Source organism: Tachyglossus aculeatus, chromosome 22 (genome assembly GCF_015852505.1).
Source record: "Tachyglossus aculeatus isolate mTacAcu1 chromosome 22, mTacAcu1.pri, whole genome shotgun sequence".
Lineage (NCBI taxonomy): Eukaryota > Metazoa > Chordata > Mammalia > Monotremata > Tachyglossidae > Tachyglossus > Tachyglossus aculeatus.
Window position 1 is genome coordinate 37,619,234 of NC_052087.1, and position 20,861 is coordinate 37,640,094.

General features: G+C 54.7%; 2 protein-coding genes across 2 annotated transcripts; both read right to left on the reverse strand.

The window, feature by feature from the left end:
- Positions 1-512: 512 nt before the first annotated feature.
- INTS5 (integrator complex subunit 5) lies at positions 513-8,104 on the reverse strand. The gene is made up of 2 exons (XM_038764737.1): positions 8,005-8,104; positions 513-3,656 (listed from the first exon to the last, which is right to left on the reverse strand). The coding sequence occupies exons 1-2, from the start codon at positions 8,082-8,084 to the stop codon at positions 683-685; spliced, it is 3,054 nt and encodes a 1,017-aa protein (XP_038620665.1). The 5' UTR covers positions 8,085-8,104; the 3' UTR covers positions 513-682.
- Positions 8,105-11,539: 3,435 nt separating this feature from the next.
- C22H11orf98 (chromosome 22 C11orf98 homolog) lies at positions 11,540-20,792 on the reverse strand. The gene is made up of 4 exons (XM_038764794.1): positions 20,717-20,792; positions 16,596-16,720; positions 11,973-12,070; positions 11,540-11,879 (listed from the first exon to the last, which is right to left on the reverse strand). Exons 1-4 carry the CDS (start codon positions 20,753-20,755, stop codon positions 11,773-11,775), a joined length of 369 nt encoding a protein of 122 aa, XP_038620722.1. The 5' UTR covers positions 20,756-20,792; the 3' UTR covers positions 11,540-11,772.
- Between the last annotated feature and the right edge of the window lie 69 nt (positions 20,793-20,861).

Here is a 20,861-nt window from a genome sequence, read left to right on the forward strand (position 1 = left end):
ATAATAATAACGATAATAATGGTATCCGTTAAGCGCTTACCGTGCACGGTTCTAAGCACCGGGACGGACACGAGAAAATCGGGCCCCCGTCCCACGTGGGGCTCACCGTCTCAATCCCCATTTTCCAGATGAGGTCACCGAGGCCCGGAGAAGTGAAGTGATTTGCCCAAGGTCACACGGCCGACAAGCGGCGGACCCGGGACGAGAACCCCTGACCTTCCGACTCCAAGGCCGCGCCGCGTTTGTGTTCGGACACAACGCGGAGAGCGGCCCGAGGGGGGCGGAGGGAGAAAACGGGACGGGGCGGGCGCGGGGGGTCCCGTCCCCCACCGACCCGAGGGCCGTGCGATCCCGTCAGGCCGTCCGTCGAGCCCCAACCCCGCGCGGGGCACCGGACCGACGACAGGACCCATTCCCTCCCCTCGACCGCGTGCTTCCTCTCTTTCCCGCCCCGTTACTCCGACCCCCCGCGTCCCGCCCCTCCCCAGGACCGGGCATTAAAGTCGACTGCGTCCAAACTCGGCGATTTTTATTTCAAAAAAGGAGGGGACGCAAGATGGATAGCCGGGATCCCCGTAAGGGCGCGAGGGGAGGAGAAGGGGGGCCGCCACGATCCCTTCCCCGTCCCGGGGGCCGGGAAGAGCAGGTCCCGATTTTCCCCGCTCCTCCATCCCTCCATCCCTCAGGAGGGCACCGGCCCCGCGGCCCCGTCCGGGGAAGGGGCGGCCTGAAACCTGCCCGAGAGGAGGCCCAGGCGGTCGATGTTGCGGTGGAGGACGCTGTGCAGGACGGCCAGGTGGGGTCCGCCGTCCGCGCCGCCCTCCCGGGAGAAGTCGCGCCCGAACCGGCCCCGCTCGGGCTGGAAGACGAACTTCTGGGGCAGCGGCCCGTGCTCGCGCACGAAGCCCCAGACGCTGAGCAGCAGCAGCCGCACCTCGTAGGGCGCCAGCTGGCCGAAGGCCTCGTGCATGTTGCCCAGGGCGGGCGGCAGCAGGCCGCCCTCGGCCATGAGGGCCACCAGGGCGCAGGAGGCGGCCAGCTGCCAGGGCGAGCGGGCCGTGTCCGGGTGGCGGGAGGCCTCCCAGTGACCCAGCAGGGCGGCCAGGAGCCCGCGCAGCAGGACGGAGCAGTAGCACAGCGCCGGCGGGGCGGCGGCCACCAGGCCCAGCAGCTCGAACAGCAGCGGCTGCTCGCGGAAGCGGCGGCCGATGCGCAGGTCGCGCTCCACGGTGGCCCGGGCCTGCTCCTCGGGGGGCCAGGCCAGCTCGGCCCCGGCCGCGTCCGGGCAGACGCTCTCCACCAGGGTCACCGCCACCGCCTTGGCGGCCTCGGGGCTGAGGGCCGGGGCGCCCCAGCGGCCGGCGGGCCCGGCCCCGGCCCCGGGGTGGCGGCGGCAGCAGCAGCGGGCCAGCAGGCCGAGGAGCGTCTGCGTGTTGTAGGCCACCTCCTCGCGGCCGCGGGAGCGGGCCGCCCGGGGCGGCTTCAGCCCCCGGCCGATGACCCCGGCGTGGAAGACCGACCAGACCCCCCCGGGCCCGGGCACGGCGGCCGTGTGGCGCCGGTTGGTGTCCAGCAGGGAGGCGGGGGCCGGGGCCGGGGCCGGGGCGGCGGGCTCCTCGGCCCCCGGGGCCTCCCCGCCGAACAGGTCCACGTTGCCGCGGTGCAGGGCGCCCTCCACCAGCAGCTGCAGGACGGCCTTGAGCCCCGCGGGCGAGGCCCGCGCCAGGCGGGCCAGGAGCCGGGGCGGCGGGGCCACGCCGGGGGGGCCCTGGCGGCGCAGGGCGGCGAAGAAGCGGCGCACGGCGGCCCGCACCAGGCCCAGCAGCGGGGCCGGCGGGAGGGCCCCCCGCGGGAAGGGGCAGGCGGCCAGCAGGGAGGCGGCGGCGGCGGCCACCTCCTCCTCGGGGTGCAGGAGCAGCGGGGCCAGGTCCGCCAGGTGGGCGGCGGCGGCCTCCCCGAGCCGGGCGCCCAGGGCGGCGGGGCCCTCGCCCCCCTGCTGCTCCCACCCGACCAGGAGGGCCAGGTTGCGCAGCAGGCGGGCCGTGAGCGGGGCCGGCAGGGCCCCGGCGTGCACCCGCGCCAGGCAGCCCCGCAGGGCCGCGGGCAGCAGGCCCGCCAGGCTGACGGCCAGCCCGGCGAACAGCTGGGTGGCCAGGCTCAGCTCCTCGGGGGTGCGGGCGCGGCAGAGCAGGTGGCCCAGGGCCTCGGGCCCGCAGCTGGGCCGGGTGTAGACGGCCAGCAGCCCCAGCAGCTGGTGCTGCCAGAGGAACCGCTTGCGCTCCAGCCGCAGGGTCTCGGCGCACAGTTCCGCCACGTGGCCCCGCAGCGCGTCCAGGAAGGGCACCGGCCGCGGGGGCGGGGGCGGGCCCGCCGCCGCCCCGTCGCCCGCGCCCCCGCCGCCGCGGTCGTGCACCAGCTTCTGCAGGTGCAGCAGCAGCAGCTGCACCAGGCGGTCGCAGGCCTCCCGCGCCGCGTCCGGGACGGCCGAGCCCGGCGGCGTGATGACCGAGGCCGGCATGGCCGTGTCCACCAGGAACTGCAGCAGGCGGTAGGCCCCGCCGCCCGAGGCCTGGCTGACCAGGTGCACGGCCAGGCTCAGCATGTTGTCCAGCTCCTCCCGGGGGAAGGCCTGCAGGTGCCTCTGCAGCTGACCCAGGACGGCCGGCGGCCTCAGGCAGTCCACCAGCTCCCCCGACACCGTGCCCAGCAGGGCCGGGGACATGACGGCCAGCTGCAGCAGGAAGGGCACCGTGGCCTGCGAGGCGGGGTCGCCCCCGCGCCCGCCGGGCCCCCCGGCCAGGCTCTCGCGGAACATGCGCAGGAGCTCCCGCCGGATGCTGTCCCCGTGGCGGGAGGCCAGGTGGCCCAGGATGCCCACCACCGAGGCGATCTTGGGCACCCGCTTCTCCCCGGCGCCGGCCGGGGCGGGGAAGGGCTCCCCGGGGCCGGCGGCGGCGGCGGCGGCGGCGGCCGCCGGCCCGCCGTGGACGCGGAAGTCCTTGAGCCCGCACGACAGGACCCGCGAGATGATGGTGCCGGGGAAGGAGGAGCCGATGTGGGCCACCACCCAGTCGAAGTGCGGGGAGTGCTGGACCGAGGTGTCCAGGAGGGCGTCCACGCAGGCGTCCGGGCAGGTGCCGATGAGGGCCGACAGGCACTGCACGTAGATGTCCATCAGGGTCCGGGTGGCCCCGCAGCCCATCCACAGCTGCAGCAGCTCGTTGAGGGAGCCGGCCGCGTGCGGCACGCGCTGGTGGCGGCCCGAGTACTTGCTGCTCAGCTGCCCCATGAGGTCGATGGCCCAGGCGCTGACCAGCGGGGCCCAGGCCTTGGGGTTGGCCCGCACGAACTCCGACAGGACCTGCTGCGCCTCCTGCACCACGTCCTCCAGCCCCGGGCCCGCCGGCGGGGCCGGGGCCGGCGGGCGCGGCGGGGGCGGGCCGGCCCCGGCCCCGGCCTCCAGGACGGCCAGGTGGGCGCGGGCGCTCTCGTCGAACACGCCCCGAAGGTGGTCCAGCACAGCGGCCCGGGCCGGGGGCAGGGAGCGCAGCAGGAGGAGGCCGCAGCGGGCGTGGGCCCGGGCCGACAGCTGGTGGCCCGTCGCCGGGTCCGCGCCCGTCAGGAACGCCTTAATCTCCCGGGACAGCTCCTGGGCGCTGCGGACGGAAACCGGGACAGAGACGGATGGACGGGGGGTCACTATGACGGCGCTCTGCCCGCGGGAAGCGCTTAACAAACGCTACCGTTATTAGTATTATTACTAACTTTAGTCTTTTAGACTGTGAGCCCACTGTTGGGTAGGGACCGTCTCCATAGGTTGCCAATTTGGACTTCCCAAGCGCTTAGTCCGGTGCTCTACACACGGTAAGCGCTCAATAAATACGATTGATGATGATGATGTTGCCAGCTTGGACTTCCCAAGCGCTTAGTCCGGTGCTCTGCACACGGTAAGCGCTCAATAAATACGATTGATGATGACGATGCTGCCAACTTGGACATCCCAAGCGCTCAGTCCAGTGCTCTGCACACGGTAAGCGCTCAATAAATACGATTGATGATGACGATGTTGCCAACTTGGACTTCCCAAGCGCTTAGTCCGGTGCTCTGCACACAGGAAGCGCTCAATAAATACGATTGATGATGAATTGACTGTCTCTATAGGTTGCCAATTTGGACTTCCCAAGCGCTCAGTCCGGTGCTCTGCACACGGTAAGCGCTCAATAAATACGATTGATGATGACGATGTTGCCAACTTGGACTTCCCAAGCGCTTAGTCCGGTGCTCTGCACACGGTAAGCACTCAATAAATATGATTGATGATGATGATGCTGCCAACTTGGACTTCCCAAGCGCTTAGTCCGGTGCTCTGCACACGGTAAGCGCTCAATAAATACGATTGATGATGATGATGATGCTGCCAACTTGGACTTCCCAAGCGCTTAGTCCGGTGCTCTGCACACGGTAAGCGCTCAATAAATACGATTGATGATGATGATGATGCTGCCAACTTGGACTTCCCAAGCGCTTAGTGCAGTGCTCTGCACACGGTAAGCGCTCAATAAATACAATTGATTGATTGATTGATTGATTGGGAGACGGGGGTCAGAGGCGGACAAATGGACCACCACCTAGCTACCCCTTCCTGGCTCCTTCTGGCCCAGACTGGGTCCACTGCAGGCTGAGATTCTGCCGTCCAACGCACGGCTTGATAATAATAATTAATAATAATAATAATGATGGCATTTATTAAGCGCTTACTATGCGCAAAGCACTGTTCTAAGCCCCCTGCTCCCTTTATCCTATTTATTTTATTTTGTTAGTATGTTTTGTTTTGTTCTCTGCCTCCCCCTTCTAGACTGTGAGCCCGCTGTTGGGTAGGCACCGTCTCTAGAAGTTGGACTTCCCAAGCGCTTAGTACAGTGCTCTGCACACAGTAAGCGCTCAATAAATACGATTGAATGAATAATAATAATAATAATGATGGCATTTATTAAGCGCTTACTATGTGCAAAGCACTGTTCTAAGCCCCCTGCTCCCTTTATCCTATTTATTTTATTTTGTCAGTATGTTTTGTTTTGTTCTCTGCCTCCCCCTTCTAGACTGTGAGCCCACTGTTGGGTAGGGACTGTCTCTAGAAGCTGGACTTCCCAAGCGCTTAGTACAGTGCTCTGCACACAGTAAGCGCTCAATAAATACGATTGAATGAATAATAATAATAATGATGATGGCATTTATTAAGCGCTTACTATGTGCAAAGCACTGTTCTAAGCCCCCTGCTCCCTTTATCCTATTTATTTCATTTTGTTAGTATGTTTTGTTTTGTTCTCTGTCTCCCCCTTCTAGACTGTGAGCCCACTGTTGGGTAGGGACTGTCTCTAGAAGCTGGACTTCCCAAGCGCTTAGTACAGTGCTCTGCACACAGTAAGCGCTCAATAAACACGACTGAATGGATGATTAGAAACCACGACCTCTGACTCCAAAGCCCGGGCTCTTTCCACCGAGCCACGCGGCTTCTCTGAATATATAGAATTGGAGCTATATGCACGTCATAAATGAAATGGAGTGATAGATCTGTACAAACTTATATCCAGGTGCTGTGGGGAGGGGAAGGGGGTAGGGTGGAGTTGGGGGGGATGGGGAGGAGGAGAGGAAAAAGGGGGCTGAGTGTGGGAAGGCCTCCTGGAGGAGGTGAGCCCTCAGTAGGGCTTGGAAGGGGGGGAAGTGAGAAGCAGCGTGGCTCAGTGGAAAGAGCCCGGGCTTTGGGGTCAGAGGTCACGGGTTCAAACCCCGGCTCCGCCAATTGTCCGCTGGGTGACTCTGGGCAAGTCACTTCAATCAATCAATCAATCGATCAATCGTATTTATTGAGCGCTTACTGTGTGCAGAGCACTGGACTAAGCGCTTGGGAAGTCCAAGTTGGCAACATAGAGAGACTGTCCCTACCCAACAGTGGGCTCACACTCTAGAAGGGGGAGACAGAGAACAAAACCAAACATATTAACAAAATAAAATAAATAGAATAGATATGTACAAGTAAAATAAATCAATAAATAGCGTAATAATATAGCAAGTGAAGTGACTTGCCCAAAGTCACACAGCTGACAATTGGCGGAGGCCGGATTTGAACCCATGACCTAGACTCATGACCCATGACCTAGACTTCTAGACTGTCGGGTAGGGACCGTCTCTCTATGTTGTCAACTTGTCCTTCCCAAGCGCTTAGTCCAGTGCTCTGCACACAGTAAGCGCTCAATACGATTGAATGAATGAATGAATGAATGACCTCTGACCCCACAGCCCGGGCTCTTTCCACTGAGCCACGCTGCTTCCCAATTGTCAGCTGTGGGACTTTGGACAAGTCACTTCACTTCTCTGAGCCTCAGTTATCTCATCTGGAAAATGGGGATGAAGACTGTGAGTCCCACGAGGGACAAACTGATCGCCTCGTATCCCCCCCCCGGGCGCTTAGAACCGTGCTCCGCACATAGTAAGCGCTTAACAAATACCATCAATCAATGGTACTTCAATCAATCAATCAATCAATCGTATTTATTGAGTGCTTACTGTGTGCAGAGCACTGTACTAAGCGCTTGGGAAGTGCAAATTGGCAACATATAGAGACGGTCCCTACCCAACAGTGGGCTCACAGTCTCACTTCTCTGGGCCTCAGTGACCTCATCAGTAAAATGGGGATGAAGACTGTGAGCCCCCTGTGGGACAACCTGATTACCTTGTATCTCCCCAGTGCTTAGAACAGTGCTTTGCACATAGTAAGCGCTTAATAAATACCATTATTATTATTATTCTCTTGGCCTCAGTTCCCTCATCTGTCAAACGGGGATGAAGACTGTGAGCCCCTCGTGAGACAGCCTGATCACCCTGTGACCTTCCCAGCGCTTAGAACAGTGCTTTGCACATAGTAAGCGCTTAATAAATGCCATTATTATTATTATTCTCTGGGCCTCAGTTCCCTCATCTGTCAAATGGGGATGAAGACTGTGAGCCCCCCGTGGGGCAACTTGATCACCTTGTGACCTCCCCAGCGCTTAGAACAGTGCTTGGCACATAGTAAGCGCTTAACAAATAGCATTATTATTATTATTCTCTGGGCCTCAGTTCCCCCATCTGTCAAATGGGGATGAAGACCACGAGCCCTCTGTGGGACAACCTGATTACCTTGTATCCCCCCAATCAATCGTATTTATTGAGCGCTCACTGTGTGCACAACACTGTACTAAGCGTTTGGGAAGTACAAGTCGGCAACACATAGAGACGGTCCCTACCCAACAGCGGGCTCACAGTCTAGAAGGGGGAGACAGAGAACAAAACCCAACATACTAACAAAATAAAATAAACAGAATAGATAGGTACAAGTAAGATAAATAGAGTAATAAATATGTACAAACATATATACAGGTGCTGTGGGGAAGGGAAGGAGGTAAGATGGGGGGGATGAAGAGGGGGACGAGGGGGAGAGGAAGGAAGGGGCTCAGTCTGGGAAGGCCCCCAGCGCTTAGAACAGTGCTTGGCTCAGTGGAAAGAGCACGGACTTTAGAGTCAGAGGTCATGGGTTCGTATCCCGGCTCTGCCAACTGTCAGCTGTGTGACCTTGGGCGAGTCACTTCCCTTCTCTGGGCCTCAGTTCCCTCATCTGTCAAATGGGGATGAAGACTGGGAGCCCCACGTGGGACCGCCTGATCTCCTTGTGACCTCCCCAGCGCTTAGTACAGTGCTTGGCACATAGTAAGCGCTTAATAAATGCCATTATTATTATTAATAATAAATATCAGTATTATCATTATTCTTCTCTGGGCCTCAGTGACCTCGTCTGTCAAATGGGGATGAAGACTGGGAGCCCCACGTGGGACAACCGGATCACCTTGTGACCTCCCCAGCGCTTAGAACAGTGCTTGGCACAGAGTAAGTGCTTAACAAATGTTATTATTATTATTATTATTATTATTATTATTATTATTATTATTAAGTAGTGTTGCCGGGGGTTACCTGAGGGTGTTGTTGCCGTGGTTGTTGGGGGCGGGTCCCGGCGGGGCCGGGGGCCCGGGGGGGTCGCACAGCGCAGACATCCCGGGACCACGACCGGCGGGGCCGGCAGGACGACGCATGCGCCCTGATGGGAAGGCGGGGGGAGGCCGAGAGAGGACGACGCATGCGCCCTGAGGGGAAGGGGGGACGAGAGAGGACTACGCATGCGCCCTGATGGGACGGGGGGAGGACGAGAGAGGACTACGCATGCGCCCTGATGAGGCCCGGACGGCCGATCGAGGACGACGCATGCGCCCTGATGGGAAGGGGGGGGAGGACGAGAGAGGCGGACGCATGCGCCCTGATGGGGCGGGGGAATGGCCGAGTGAGGGCGACGCATGCGCCCTGATGGTGGGGGGGGGCGAACGAAGACGACGCATGCGCCCTGATGGGACGGGGGAGGGAGAGGACGACGCATGCGCCCTGATGAGGCCCGGACGGCCGAGCGAGGACGACGCATGCGCCCTGATGGGAAGGGGGGGAGGACGAGAGAGGCGGACGCATGCGCCCTGATGGGGCGGGGGGGGGGGGACGAGAGAGGACGACGCATGAGCCCTCATGGGACGGGGGGGAAACGAGACGACGACGCATGCGCCCTGATGAGACGGGGGGAGGACCAGAGGGGACGGCCGAACGAGGACGATGCATGCGCCCTGACGAGGCGGATGCGCCCTTATGGGACGGGGGGCGGATGACGCATGCGCCCTGATGGGGCGGTGGGGGGGGGGGGTGGCCGAGCCAGGACGACGCATGCGCCATGTTTGGGGTGGGAGGGGCGGCCGTTTGTTGACGACGCATGCGCCCTAATGGGAAAGGGGGGGACAAGAGAGGACGACGCATGCTCCCTGATGAGGAGGGGACGGCCGAGCGAGGAAGACGCATGCGCCCAGCTGGAAGGGCGGGGGCGGCCTAGGACGACGCATACGCCCTGATGGGAAGGGTGGAGGGGGGAAACGAGCGAGGATGACGCATGCGCCCTGATGGGACGGGGGACGGCGGCCGAGGACGACGCATGCGCCCTGATGGAAAGCGGGGGGGGGGGGGGAATCCCCAAAGGTTCAAAAGTGGGGTGGATACAAGTCTGCGTTGGAACCAGGATGAGAAAGGACATTAGGATGGGACATTGGGAATGTTCAGAATATGTCAGAAGCTCGCTCTCTTCCTCCCTTCAAAGCCTTACTGAGAGCTCACCTCCTCCAGGAGGCCTTCCCACACTGAGCCCCCTCCTTCCTCTCCCCTCCTTCGCCTCCCCACAGCACCTGTATATATGTTTATACAGATTTATTACTCTATTTATTTTACTTGTACATATTTACTATTTATTTTATTCTGTTGATATGTTTTTGTCTCCCCCTTCTAGACTGTGAGCCCACTGTTGGGTAGGGACCGTCTCTGTATGTTACCAGCTTGTGCTTCCCAAGTGCTTAGTCCAGTGCTCTGCACACAGTCGGACCTCAATAAATACGATTGAATGAATGAATCAATGTCACCCTCCTCCTCAAAAATCTCTTCACTATTGGCTTCAAAGCTCTCCATCCCCTTGCCCCCTCTTATCTCCCCTCCCTTCTCTCCTTCTATATCCCAGCCCGCACCCTCCGCTCCTCTGCCGCCACTAACCTCCTCACTGGGCCTCCATCTCCCCTGTCCTGCCGTGGACCCCTGGCCCGTGTCCTGCCTCTGGCCTGGAACGCCCTCCCTCCTCAAATATGCCAAACAATCACACCTTCAAAGCCCTACTGAAGGCTCCCCTCCTCCAAGAGGCCTTCCCAGTCTAAGCCCCCTTTTCCTCAGCTCCCCATCCCTTCCGCATCATCTCGACTTTCCCTTTGCTGTTCCCTCCCCTCCCTGCCCCACAGCACTTAAATAATAATAATGATGGCCTTTGTTAAGCGCTTAGTCTGTGCAAAGCACTGTTCTAAGCACTGGGAAGGATACAAGGTGATGAGGTTGTCCCACGTGGGGTTCACTATCTTAATCCCCATTTTACAGATAACTGAGGCACAGAGAAGTTAAGTGACTTGCCCAAAGTCACACAGCTGACAAGCAGCGGAGACGGGATTTTAACCCATGACCTCTGACTCCCAAGCCCGGGCTCCTTCCACTGAGCCACGCTACAAAACCGTGCGCTCCCCATCCCCATCCTTACTTCGCTCTGCTGCCCGGATCCCTTTTCTCAAAAAAGATGCAGTCGGTGTTTTCCCACTTCTCAAAAACCTAAACCTCCGGTGGTTGCCCATCCACCTCTGCAACAAACAGAAACTCCTTACCATCGACTTCAAGGTCCTCAGTCACCTCTCTGAATCCTCCCTGATTTCCCACTGCAGCCCGGCCCCCACAATTCACTCATCTAACATCATCCTACTCGTGGTTCCTTCAGTCAGATTTCATCGCGCGCTTACCGTGTGCAGAGCACCGTACTGCTTGCTTGGGAGACCACAACACAACGGTATAGGAGTAACAGTACTGGAAAAGCGGCGTGGCTCAGTGGAAAGAGCACGGGCTTTGGAGTCAGAGGTCATGGGTTCGAATTCCGGCTCCGCCACTTGTCAGCTGTGGGACCTTGGACAAGCCACTTAACTTCTCTGTGCCTCAGTTACCTCATCTGTAAAATGGGATTAAGACTGTGAGCCCCACGGGGGACAACCTGATCACCTAATATCCCCCCAGCGCTTAGAACAGTGCTTTGCACATAGTAAGCGCTTAATAAATGCCATTATTATTATTATTATAGCAGTCGTATTCCTTGCCTACGACAAGCTTCCCGTCTAAACGTTCATCTTCCTTGCGGCCAATCCCTTACCCACTCTAGATCAGTACTCTCCACGCTCCAAAGCCTTACTAAAATCACATTTCCACCAAAAGCCCTTCCCCCATTAATTCCATTTCCTCTACCGGCTCTTCCTTCTGCGTCGTCTGGGCACTTGGATAGTCGCCCCGTCTTCAGCCCCATGGGACTCACGGACATATCTGTAATTTATCGTCTGTCTCCCCCCCCAGACTCCGAGTGTACCTCGTAAGCACGGAACGTGTCTACCGACTCCACCGGTCGGGCTCTCCCAGGCGCTCAGTTGAGTGCTCTGCACACAGTAAATGCCAATCAATACCGCCGATCGACCGAGTGACGTGAATCCACGTCGGTGGCGTTAAGGAGTCTCTACCCGGTGACTCCGTGAAATGCCCAATCGAACGGCACAATTCCCAGGCCTTTCCTTCGCTGCCTTGCTCAGGTTTAGCTCTCACTCCAAGCCATTCACTCATTCACTCAATCGTATTTACTGAGAGCTTACTGTGTGCAGAGCACTGTACTAAGCGCTTGGGAAGTCCAAGTTGGCAACCTATAGAGACGGTCCCTACCCAACAGTGGGCTCACCCAGACAGAAGAGAACGTTCCCTGGCCGCCCAGAGAGAGAACACGTTAGTAATTACAACTGTGGCATTTTTTCATACCTAAAACAATCATCACCTCCTCCCACAATCACTCGCAAAAGCCCACACGTGGCGGTTCAATAACTTTATTATGGTGAATTGGTGTGGCTACAGCCTGCCTTCCTTCTCCTTCCTCCATAAAAGCGGAGGACAACTAACCCTCTTGAAACTTCCTCAGAAGAGAGAAAAAAATCAGAACTTGGATTTTCGCATCCCGTTTGCGGCGTGACCGAGTTCCGAGGGAAAGGGGATGACGGGGAAGGGAGTCAGCGCTGCCTTCCCCTAGGGATTTCAGCTTTTGCCTCACAGCTCCTCCATCTCCACATCCTGGATAACCACAGCTCTGGTTTTCTTTCTCCTTGGAGGCCTGGAAGGTTTACTGGTCCTGGCTGGTTTTGCGGGGGCTTCCACTGGAAGGGGATGAAGGAGTTTAGTGAGCGGCGTCCCGAGAAGACCCCCAGACCCCCGCCCACCCCACCAACCTCCGTCTCCCCCACGCTCACCCTCCATTGCTGCCTTCTCCTTCTGAGCATGGCGGATCTGCTGTAGCAGTTTCCTGCGCTTCTTCCCTGACAGTGTGATGTTGGCCCGGGTGCTGGACCTGAAGCAGGATGGAGAATGTTAATAAAAATGAATGGTAATTGCGGCATTTGCTAGACGCTTACTACGTGCCAGGCGCAGTACCAATCGCTGGGGTGGATCCCGGCTCCGCCAACTGTCAGCTGTGTGACTCTGGGCAAGTCACTTCACTTCTCTGGGCCTCAGTTACCTCATCTGTAAAATGGGGATTAAGACTGTGATCACCTTGTAGCCTCCCCAGCGCTTAGAACAGTGCTTTGCACATAGTAAGCGCTTCATAAATGCCATCATTATTATTACTATTACAAGCAAATGGTGTTGGGCAGAGCTCCTGTTCCACGGGGAGCTCACAGTCTTAATCCCCATTTTACAAATGAGGTAACTGAGGCACAGAGAAGTGAAGCGACTCACCCAGGGTCACACGGCGGACAAGTGGCGGGGCTGGGATTAGAACCCAGGTCCTTCTGAATGTCCATTAGGCCATGCTGCTTCTCAAGGAGAAGGGAGAGGGTGGGCTCCAGGTTAGAGTTACTGGGGAGGGGGATTGAGGGGGTTTTCCCTGGGGTCTCTGATAAGCATTCTCCTGCCAGGTTAGGTTTATTGGGAAGGGGGATTGAGGGGGTTTTCCCTGGGGTTTTTGATAAGAATTCTCCTTCAAGGTTAGGTTTACTGGGAAGGGGGATTGAGGGGGTTTTCCCTGGGGTTTCTGATAAAAATTCTCCTTCAAGGTTAGGTTTACTGGGAAGGAGGATTGAGGGGGTTTTCCCTGGGGTCTCTGATAAGAATTCTCCTGCAAGGTTAGGTTTATTGGGAAGGGGGATTGAGGGGGTTTTCCCTGGGGCCTCTGGTAAGAATTCTCCTGCCAGGTTAGGTTTACTGGGAAGGGGGATTGAGGGGGTTTTCCCTGGGGTCTCTGATAAGAATTATCCTGCCAGGTTAGGTTTACTGGGAAGGGGGATTGAAGGGGTTTTCCCTGGGGTCTCTGATAAGAATTCTCCTGCCAGGTTAGGTTTACTGGGAAGGGGGATTGAAGGGGTTTTCCCTGGGGTCTCTGATAAGAATTCTCCTGCCAGGTTACGTTTATTGGGAAGGGGGATTGAGGGGGTTTTCCCTGTGGTCTCTGATAAGAATTCTCCTGCCAGGTTAGGTTTTCTGGGAAAAAAGATTGAGGGGGGTTTTCCCTGGGGTCTCTGATAAGAATTCTCCTGCCAGGTTAGGTTTACTGGGAAGGGGGATTGAGGGGGTTTCCCCTGGGGTCTCTGATAAGAATTCTCCTGCCAGGTTAGGTTTATTGGGAAGGGGGATTGAGGGGGTTTTCCCTGGGGTCTCTGATAAGAATTCTCCTTCAAGGTTAGGTTTACTGGGAAGGGGGATTGAGGGGGTTTTCCCTGGGGTCTCTGATAAGAATTCTCCTGCCAGGTTAGGTTTATTGGGAAGGGGGATTGAGGGGGTTTTCCCATGGGTTTCTGATAAGACTTCTCCTTCAAGGTTAAGTTTACTGGGAAGGGGGATTGAGGGGGTTTTCCCTGGGGTCTCTGATAAGAATTCTCCTGCCAGGTTAGGTTTACTGGGAAAAGAGATTGAGGGGGGTTTTCCCTGGGGTCTCTGATAAAGAATTCTCCTGCCAGGTTAGGTTTACTGGGAAGGGGGATTGAGGGGGTTTTCCCTGGGGTCTCTGATAAGAATTCTCCTGCCAGGTTAGGTTTATTGGGAAGGGGGATTGAGGGGGTTTTCCCATGGGTTTCTGATAAGACTTCTCCTTCAAGGTTAAGTTTACTGGGAAGGGGGATTGAGGGGGTTTTCCCTGGGGTCTCTGATAAGAATTCTCCTGCCAGGTTAGGTTTACTGGGAAAAGAGATTGAGGGGGGTTTTCCCTGGGGTCTCTGATAAAGAATTCTCCTGCCAGGTTAGGTTTACTGGGAAGGGGGATTGAGGGGGTTTTCCCTGGGGTCTCTGATAAGAATTCTCCTGCCAGGTTAGGTTTATTGGGAAGGGGGATTGAGGGGGTTTTCCCTGGGGTCTCTGATAAGAATTCTCCTTCAAGGTTAGGTTTACTGGGAAGGGGGATTGAGGGGGTTTTCCCTGGGGTCTCTGATAAGAATTCTCCTGCCAGGTTAGGTTTATTGGGAAGGGGGATTGAGGGGGTTTTCCCTGGGGTCTCTGATAAACAGTCACTTGCCAGGTTATGTTTATTGGGAAGGGGGATTGAGGGGGTTTTCCCTGGGGTCTCTGATAAGAATTCTCTTCCCAGGTTAGAGTTGATTGGGAAGGGGGATTGAGGGGGGTTTCCCTGGGGTCTCTGATAAGAATTCTCCTGCCAGGTTAGGTTTATTGGGAAGGGGGATTGAGGGGGTTTTCCCTGGGGTCTCTGATAAGAATTCTTCTGCCAGGTTACGTTTATTGGGAAGGGGGATTGAGGGGGTTTTTCCTGGGGTCTCTGATAAGAATTCTCCTGCCAGGTTAGGTTTATTGGGAAGGGGGATTGAGGGGGTTTTCCCTGGGGTCTCTGATAAACATTCTCTTGCCAGGTTAGGTTTATTGGGAAGGGGGATTGAGGGGGTTTTCCCTGGGGTCTCTGATAAGAATTCTCCTGCCAGGTTAGGTTTACTGGAAAGGGGGATGGAGGGGGTTTTCCCTGGGGTCTCTGATAAACATTCTCCTGCCAGGTTAGGTTTACTGGGAAGGGGGAATTGAGGGGGTTTTCCCTGGGGTCTCTGATAAGAATTCTCCTGCCAGGTTAGGTTTATTGGGAAGGGGGCTTGAGGGGGTTTTCCCTGGGGTCCCTGATAAGAATTCTCCTGCCAGGTTAGGTTTACTGGGAAGGGGGATTGAGGGGGTTTTCCCTGGGGTCTCTGATAAGAATTCTCCTGCCAGGTTAGGTTTATTGGGAAGGGGGATTGAGGGGGTTTTCCCTGGGGTCTCTGATAAGAATTCCCCTGCCAGGTTAGGTTTATTGGGAAGGGGGATTGAGGGGGTTTTCCCTGAGGTCTCTGATAAGAATTCTCTTGCCAGGTTAGAGTTTATTGGGAAGGGGGATTGAAGGGGGTTTCCCTGGGTTCTCTGATAAGAATTCTCCAGCCAGGTTAGGTTTATTGGGAAGGGGTATTGAGGGGGTTTTCCCTGGGGTCTCTGATAAACATTCTCCTGCCAGGTTAGGTTTTCTGGGAAGGGGGATGGAGGGGGTTTTCCCTGGGGTCTCTGATAAGAATTCTCCTGCCAGGTTAGGTTTCCTGGGAAGGGGGATTGAGGAGGTTTGCCCTGGGGCCTCTGATAAGAATTCTCCTGCCAGGTTAGGGTTACTGGAAAGGGGGATTGAGGGGGTTTTCCCTGGGGTCTCTGATAAAAATTCTCCTGCCAGGTTTGGTTTATTGGGAAGGGGGATTGAGGGGGTTTTCCCTGTGGTCTCTGATAAGAATTCTCTTGCCAGGTTGGAGTTTATTGGGAAGGGGGATTGAGGGGGTTTTCCCTGGGGTCTCTGATAAGAATTCTCCTGCCAGGTTAGGTTTCCTGGGAAGGGGGACTGAGGGGGTTTTCCCTGGGGTCTCTGATAAGAATTCTCCTGGCTGGTCAGCTGCCCTAATTGGGTTAGTTAGTTATAATTGGAGAGGAGGATTCTGAGTAAGAGGGGGCTGGTGGAAAGAGCACAGAGAAGCAGTGTGGATAATAATAATAATAATAATGGCATTTATTAAGCGCTTCCTATGTGCAAAGCACTGTTCTAAGTACTGGGGAGCTTACAAGGTGATCAGGTTGTCCCATGGGGGTCTCAGTCTTCATTCATTCAATCATATTTATTGAGCGCTTACTGTGTGCAGAGCACTGTACTAAGCGCTTGGGAAATACAAGTTGGCAACATATAGAGACGGTCCCGACCCAACAGCGGGCTCACAGTCTTCATCCCCATTTTACAGATGAGGGAACTGAGGCACAGAGAAGTTAAGTGACTTGCCCAAGGTCACGCAACTGACAACTGGCGGAGCCGAGATTTGAACCCATGACCTCTGACTCCAAAGCCCAGGCTCTTTCCACTGAGCCACGCTGCTTCTCTACGAGTGGAAAAAGCACAGGCCTGGAAGTCCGAGAAGGAGCTGGGTTCTACTCCCGGCTCCCCCCACCTTGTCTGCTGTGCAAACGCGGGCAAGTCACTTCACTTCTCTGTGCCTCAGTTTCCTCACCTGCAAGATGGGGTTTATTTTACTTCATTTATTTTACTTGTACATATATACTATTCTATTTATTTTGTTTTGTTAATATGTTTTGTTTTGTTGTCTGTCTCCCCCTTCTAGACTGTGAGCCTGCTGTTGGGTAGGGACCGGTCTCTATATGTTGCCAACTTGGACTTCCCAAGCGCTTAGTCCAGTGCTCTGCACACAGTAAGCGCTCAATAAATACGATTGAATGAATGAATGGGGTTGGAGACTGGGAGACTGTGTGCAACCCGACTGGCGCTTAATACAGCGTTTGGCGCACAGCCAGTGCTTAACAAATACCGTGATTATTATTAATGTAAGGACAAGGGTTGTTGGATGCCTTGGGCTGATACTCACGCTCTCTTCTTGAGGTGATGATGAGTGATGAGGCCCTCGTCCACCACGGCACCAAACACTCGGTGCCGCCGCCGCCGCTCCCGGTTCAGCACCCGACGCCTCTTGAACAGCTTCTTTCCCAGTTCCTGGGGCGCGGGGCAAGATGAAATCAATCAATCAATCAATCAATCGTATTTATTGAGCGCTTACTGTGCGCAGAGCACTGTACTAAGCGCTTGGGAAGTACAAGTTGGCAACATATAGAGACGGCCCCTACCCAACAGTGGGCTCACAGTCTAGAAGTGGACTCACAGTCTAAAAAGAGAAAGAGACGACACTTCAACATCCCCACCCCGCTTCACCAGTTCCAGCTTCATCTTCACCCCAAAGAGGCCCTTGGTGACCAGCGAGAGGTTCTGCTGTGTGACTTTGGCCAAGCCACTTCATTCAATCGTATTTATTGAGCGCTTCCTGTGTGCAGAGCACTGGACTAAGCGCTTGGGAAGGACATGTCGGCAACATAACTTTCATTCATTCACTCAATCGTATTTATTGAGCACTTGCTGTGTGCACAGCACTGGACTAAGCGCTTGGGACGTCCAAGTTGGCAACATCTAGAGACGGTCCCTACCCAACAGTGGGCTCACAGTCTAGAAGGGGGAGACAGACAACAAAACAAAACATATTAACAAAATAAAATAAATAGAATAAATATGTGCAAATAAAATAAATAGAGTAATAAATTCGTACAAACACATATACATATATACAGGTACTGTGGGGAGGGGAAGGAGGTAAGGTGGGGGGGTGGGGAGGGGGCTCAGTCCCTCAGCTACCTCATCTGTAAACTGGGGATGAAGACTGTGAGCCCCATGGGGGACACCCTGATTACCTTGTATCTACCCCAGTGCTTAGAACAGTGCTTGGCACATAGTAAGCACTTCATAAATGCCATCATTATTAGTAGTGGGGCTCAAGTCACTTAACTTCTCTGGGCCTCAGTTCCCTCATCTCTAAAATGGGGACTAAGACTGTAAGCCCTTCGTGGGACAACCCGATCACCTTGTATCTCCCCCAGCGCTTAGAACAGCGCTTTGCACATAGTAAGCACTTAACAAATGCCATCGTTATTATTATTATTATTCTAATCCCGGCTCCAACTTTTGTCCACTTTGTGACCTTGGGCAAGTCACATCGCTTCTCTGGGCCTCAGTTCCCTCATCTGGAAAATGGGGATTAAGCCTGGGAGCCCCACGTGGGACAGGAACTGTGTCCAACCTGATTTGCTTGCATTCATTCATTCATTCAATCGTATTTATTGGGCGCTTACTGTGTGCACAGCACTGGACTAAGCGCTTGGGAAGGACAAGTCGGCAACATCTAGAGACGGTCCCTACCCAACAACGGGCTCACAGTCTAGAAGGGGGAGACAGACAACAAAACAAAACATGTGGACAGGTGTCAAGTCGTCAGAACAAATAGAATTAAAGCTAAATGCACATCTTTAATAAAATAGAGTACATATATACAAGTAAAATAAATAGTGATAAATCTGTACAAATATATACAAGTGCTGTAGGGAGGGGAAGGAGGTGGGGGGGGTGATGGGGAGGAGGAGAGGAATAAGGGGGCTCAGTCTGTATCCACCCCGGCGCTTAGTACAGTGCCTGGAGCCAAGTAACCGCCTAACAAATTCATTCATTCATTCAACCGTATTTATTGAGCGCTTACTATGTGCAGAGCACTGTACTAAGCACTTGGGAAGTACAAGTCGGCAACATATAGAGACGGTCCCTACCCAACAACGGGCTCACAGTCTAAAAGGGGGGGACTGACAACAAAACAAAACATGGAGACAGGTGTCAAAATCGTCAGAACAAAGAGAATTATAGCTATATACACATCATTAATAAAACAAATGATCAATTAGTATCAATTATTTTAACAATGATTAAATGATCCGAGCGCTTAGTACTGCGCTCTGCACACAGTAAGCGCTCAATAAAGTCGATTGAATGAATTAATAAAACAGAGTAGTAAATATGTACAAGTAAAACAGAGTAATAAATCTAATAATAGCAATAGAGTAATAAAAAGGGGAAAAAGAGGAAAAAGGAAAAATAGCACAGTGATTATTATTATTCGTTCCTTTCACCACGTGTGGGCTCCATGGGGTGGAGGCAGGGGGTGAGAAAAGTCAACCTAAGGATAAAGAAACCGGGTTAGGCCGAGGGTAGGGGCCTGCGTTAAATAAAAAACCAAAACCAACAGGGAAGGAGCGGGTCGGAAAAGCTGGGGTCCTGCGGGGTAAAGCAGAAATTGGGGGGAAAAGAGAAGCAGCGTGGCTCAGTGGAAAGAGCCCGGGCTTTGGAGTCAGAGGTCATGGGTTCAAATCCCGGCTCCGCCAATTGTCAGCTGGGTGACTCTGGGCAAGTCGCTTAACCTCTCTGTGCCTCGGTGACCTCATCTGTAAAGTGGCGATTAAGACTGAGCCCCCCGTGGGACAACCTCATCACCTTGTAACCTTCCCAGCGCTTACAACGGTGCTTGGCACATAGTAAGCACTTAACAAACGCCATCATTATTATTATTACTAACTTCTCTAGGCCTCAGTTCCCTCCTCTGTAAAATGGGGATGAAGACTGGGAGCCCCCCGTGGGACAACCTGATCACCTTGTAACGTTCCCAGCTTTTAGAACACTGCATAGCAAGTAGTAAGCGCTTAACAAACGCATTATTAACTTCTCTGGGCCTCAGTTCCCTCCTCTGTAAAATGGGGGTGAAGACTGTGAGCCCCCCATGGGACAACCTGATCACCATGTAACCTTCCCAGCGCTTAGAACAGAGCTTGGCCCATAGTAAGCGCTTAACAAACACCATCATTATTATTATTACTAACTTCTCTGGGCCTCAGTTTCCTCCTCTGTCAAATGGGGATGAAGACTGTGAGCCCCCCGTGGGACAACCTGATCACCTTGTAAACTTCCCAGCGCTTAGAACAGTGCTTGGCCCATAGTAGGCGCTTAACAAACGCCATCATTATTATTATTACTAACTTCTCTGGGCCTCAGTTCCCTCCTCTGTAAAATGGGGATGAAGACTGTGAGCCCCCCGTGGGACAGCCTGATCACCTTGTAACCTTCCCAGTGCTTAGAACAGTGCTTGGCCCATAGTAAGCGCTTAACAAACGCCATCATTATTATTATTACTAACTTCTCTAGGCCTCAGTTCCCTCCTCTGTAAAATGGGGATGAAGACTGGGAGCCCCCCGTGGGACAACCTGATCACCTTGTAACCTTCCCAGCGCTTAGAACAGTGCTTGGCCCATAGTAAGCGCTTAATAAATGCCATCATTATTATTACTACTAGCTTCTCTGGGCCTCAGCTCCCTCCTCTGTAAAATGGGGATGAGGACTGTGAGCCCCCCATGGGACAACCTGATCACCTTCTAATAATAATAATAATAATGATAATAATGATGGTATTTGCTAAGCGCTTACTATGTGCCAAGCACTGTTCTAAGCGCTGGGGAGGTTACAAGCTGATCAGGTTGCCAGCGCTTGGAACAGTGCTTGGCACATAGTAAGCGCTTAACAAACGCCATCATTATTATTATTACTAACTTCTCTGGGCCTCAGTTCCCTCCTCTGTAAAATGGGGGTGAAGACTGGGAGCCCCCCGTGGGACAACCTGATCATCTTGTAACCTCCCCTTGCATTTAGAACAGCACTTTGCACATAGTAAGCGCTTAACAATTACCATCATATTATTATTATTCATTTCTCTGCACCTCAGTTTCCTCATCTGTAAAATGGGGATGAAAACTGAGCCCCGTGTGGGACAACCTGATCACCTTGTATCCCCCCAGCACTTAGAACAGTGCTTGGCACATAGTAAGCGCTTAACAAACGCCATCATTATTATTATTACTAACATCTCTAGGCCTCAGTTCCTTCCTCTGTCAAATGGGGATGAAGACTGGGAGCCCCCCGTGGGACAACCTGATCCCCTTGTAACCTTCTCAGCGCTTAGAACAGTGCTTTGCACATAGTAAGCGCTTAATAAATGCCATCATTGTTATTATTATTATTAAAAGGTGTGGGGTGTCAATCAATCAATCAATATATCTATCAATCAATCACCGTGCGTGGCCTGTTGATCTTCCCTCCGGGGGCTCCCATGGCCGCCCCAACGCCGCCCGCGCCTTCCGCTCCTAGCGTGGTTTGGCAAGCTCCGCCCCCAACTGCACGGATCAACCAATCAGAGACCGGGCTCTCCTCTCCCGGG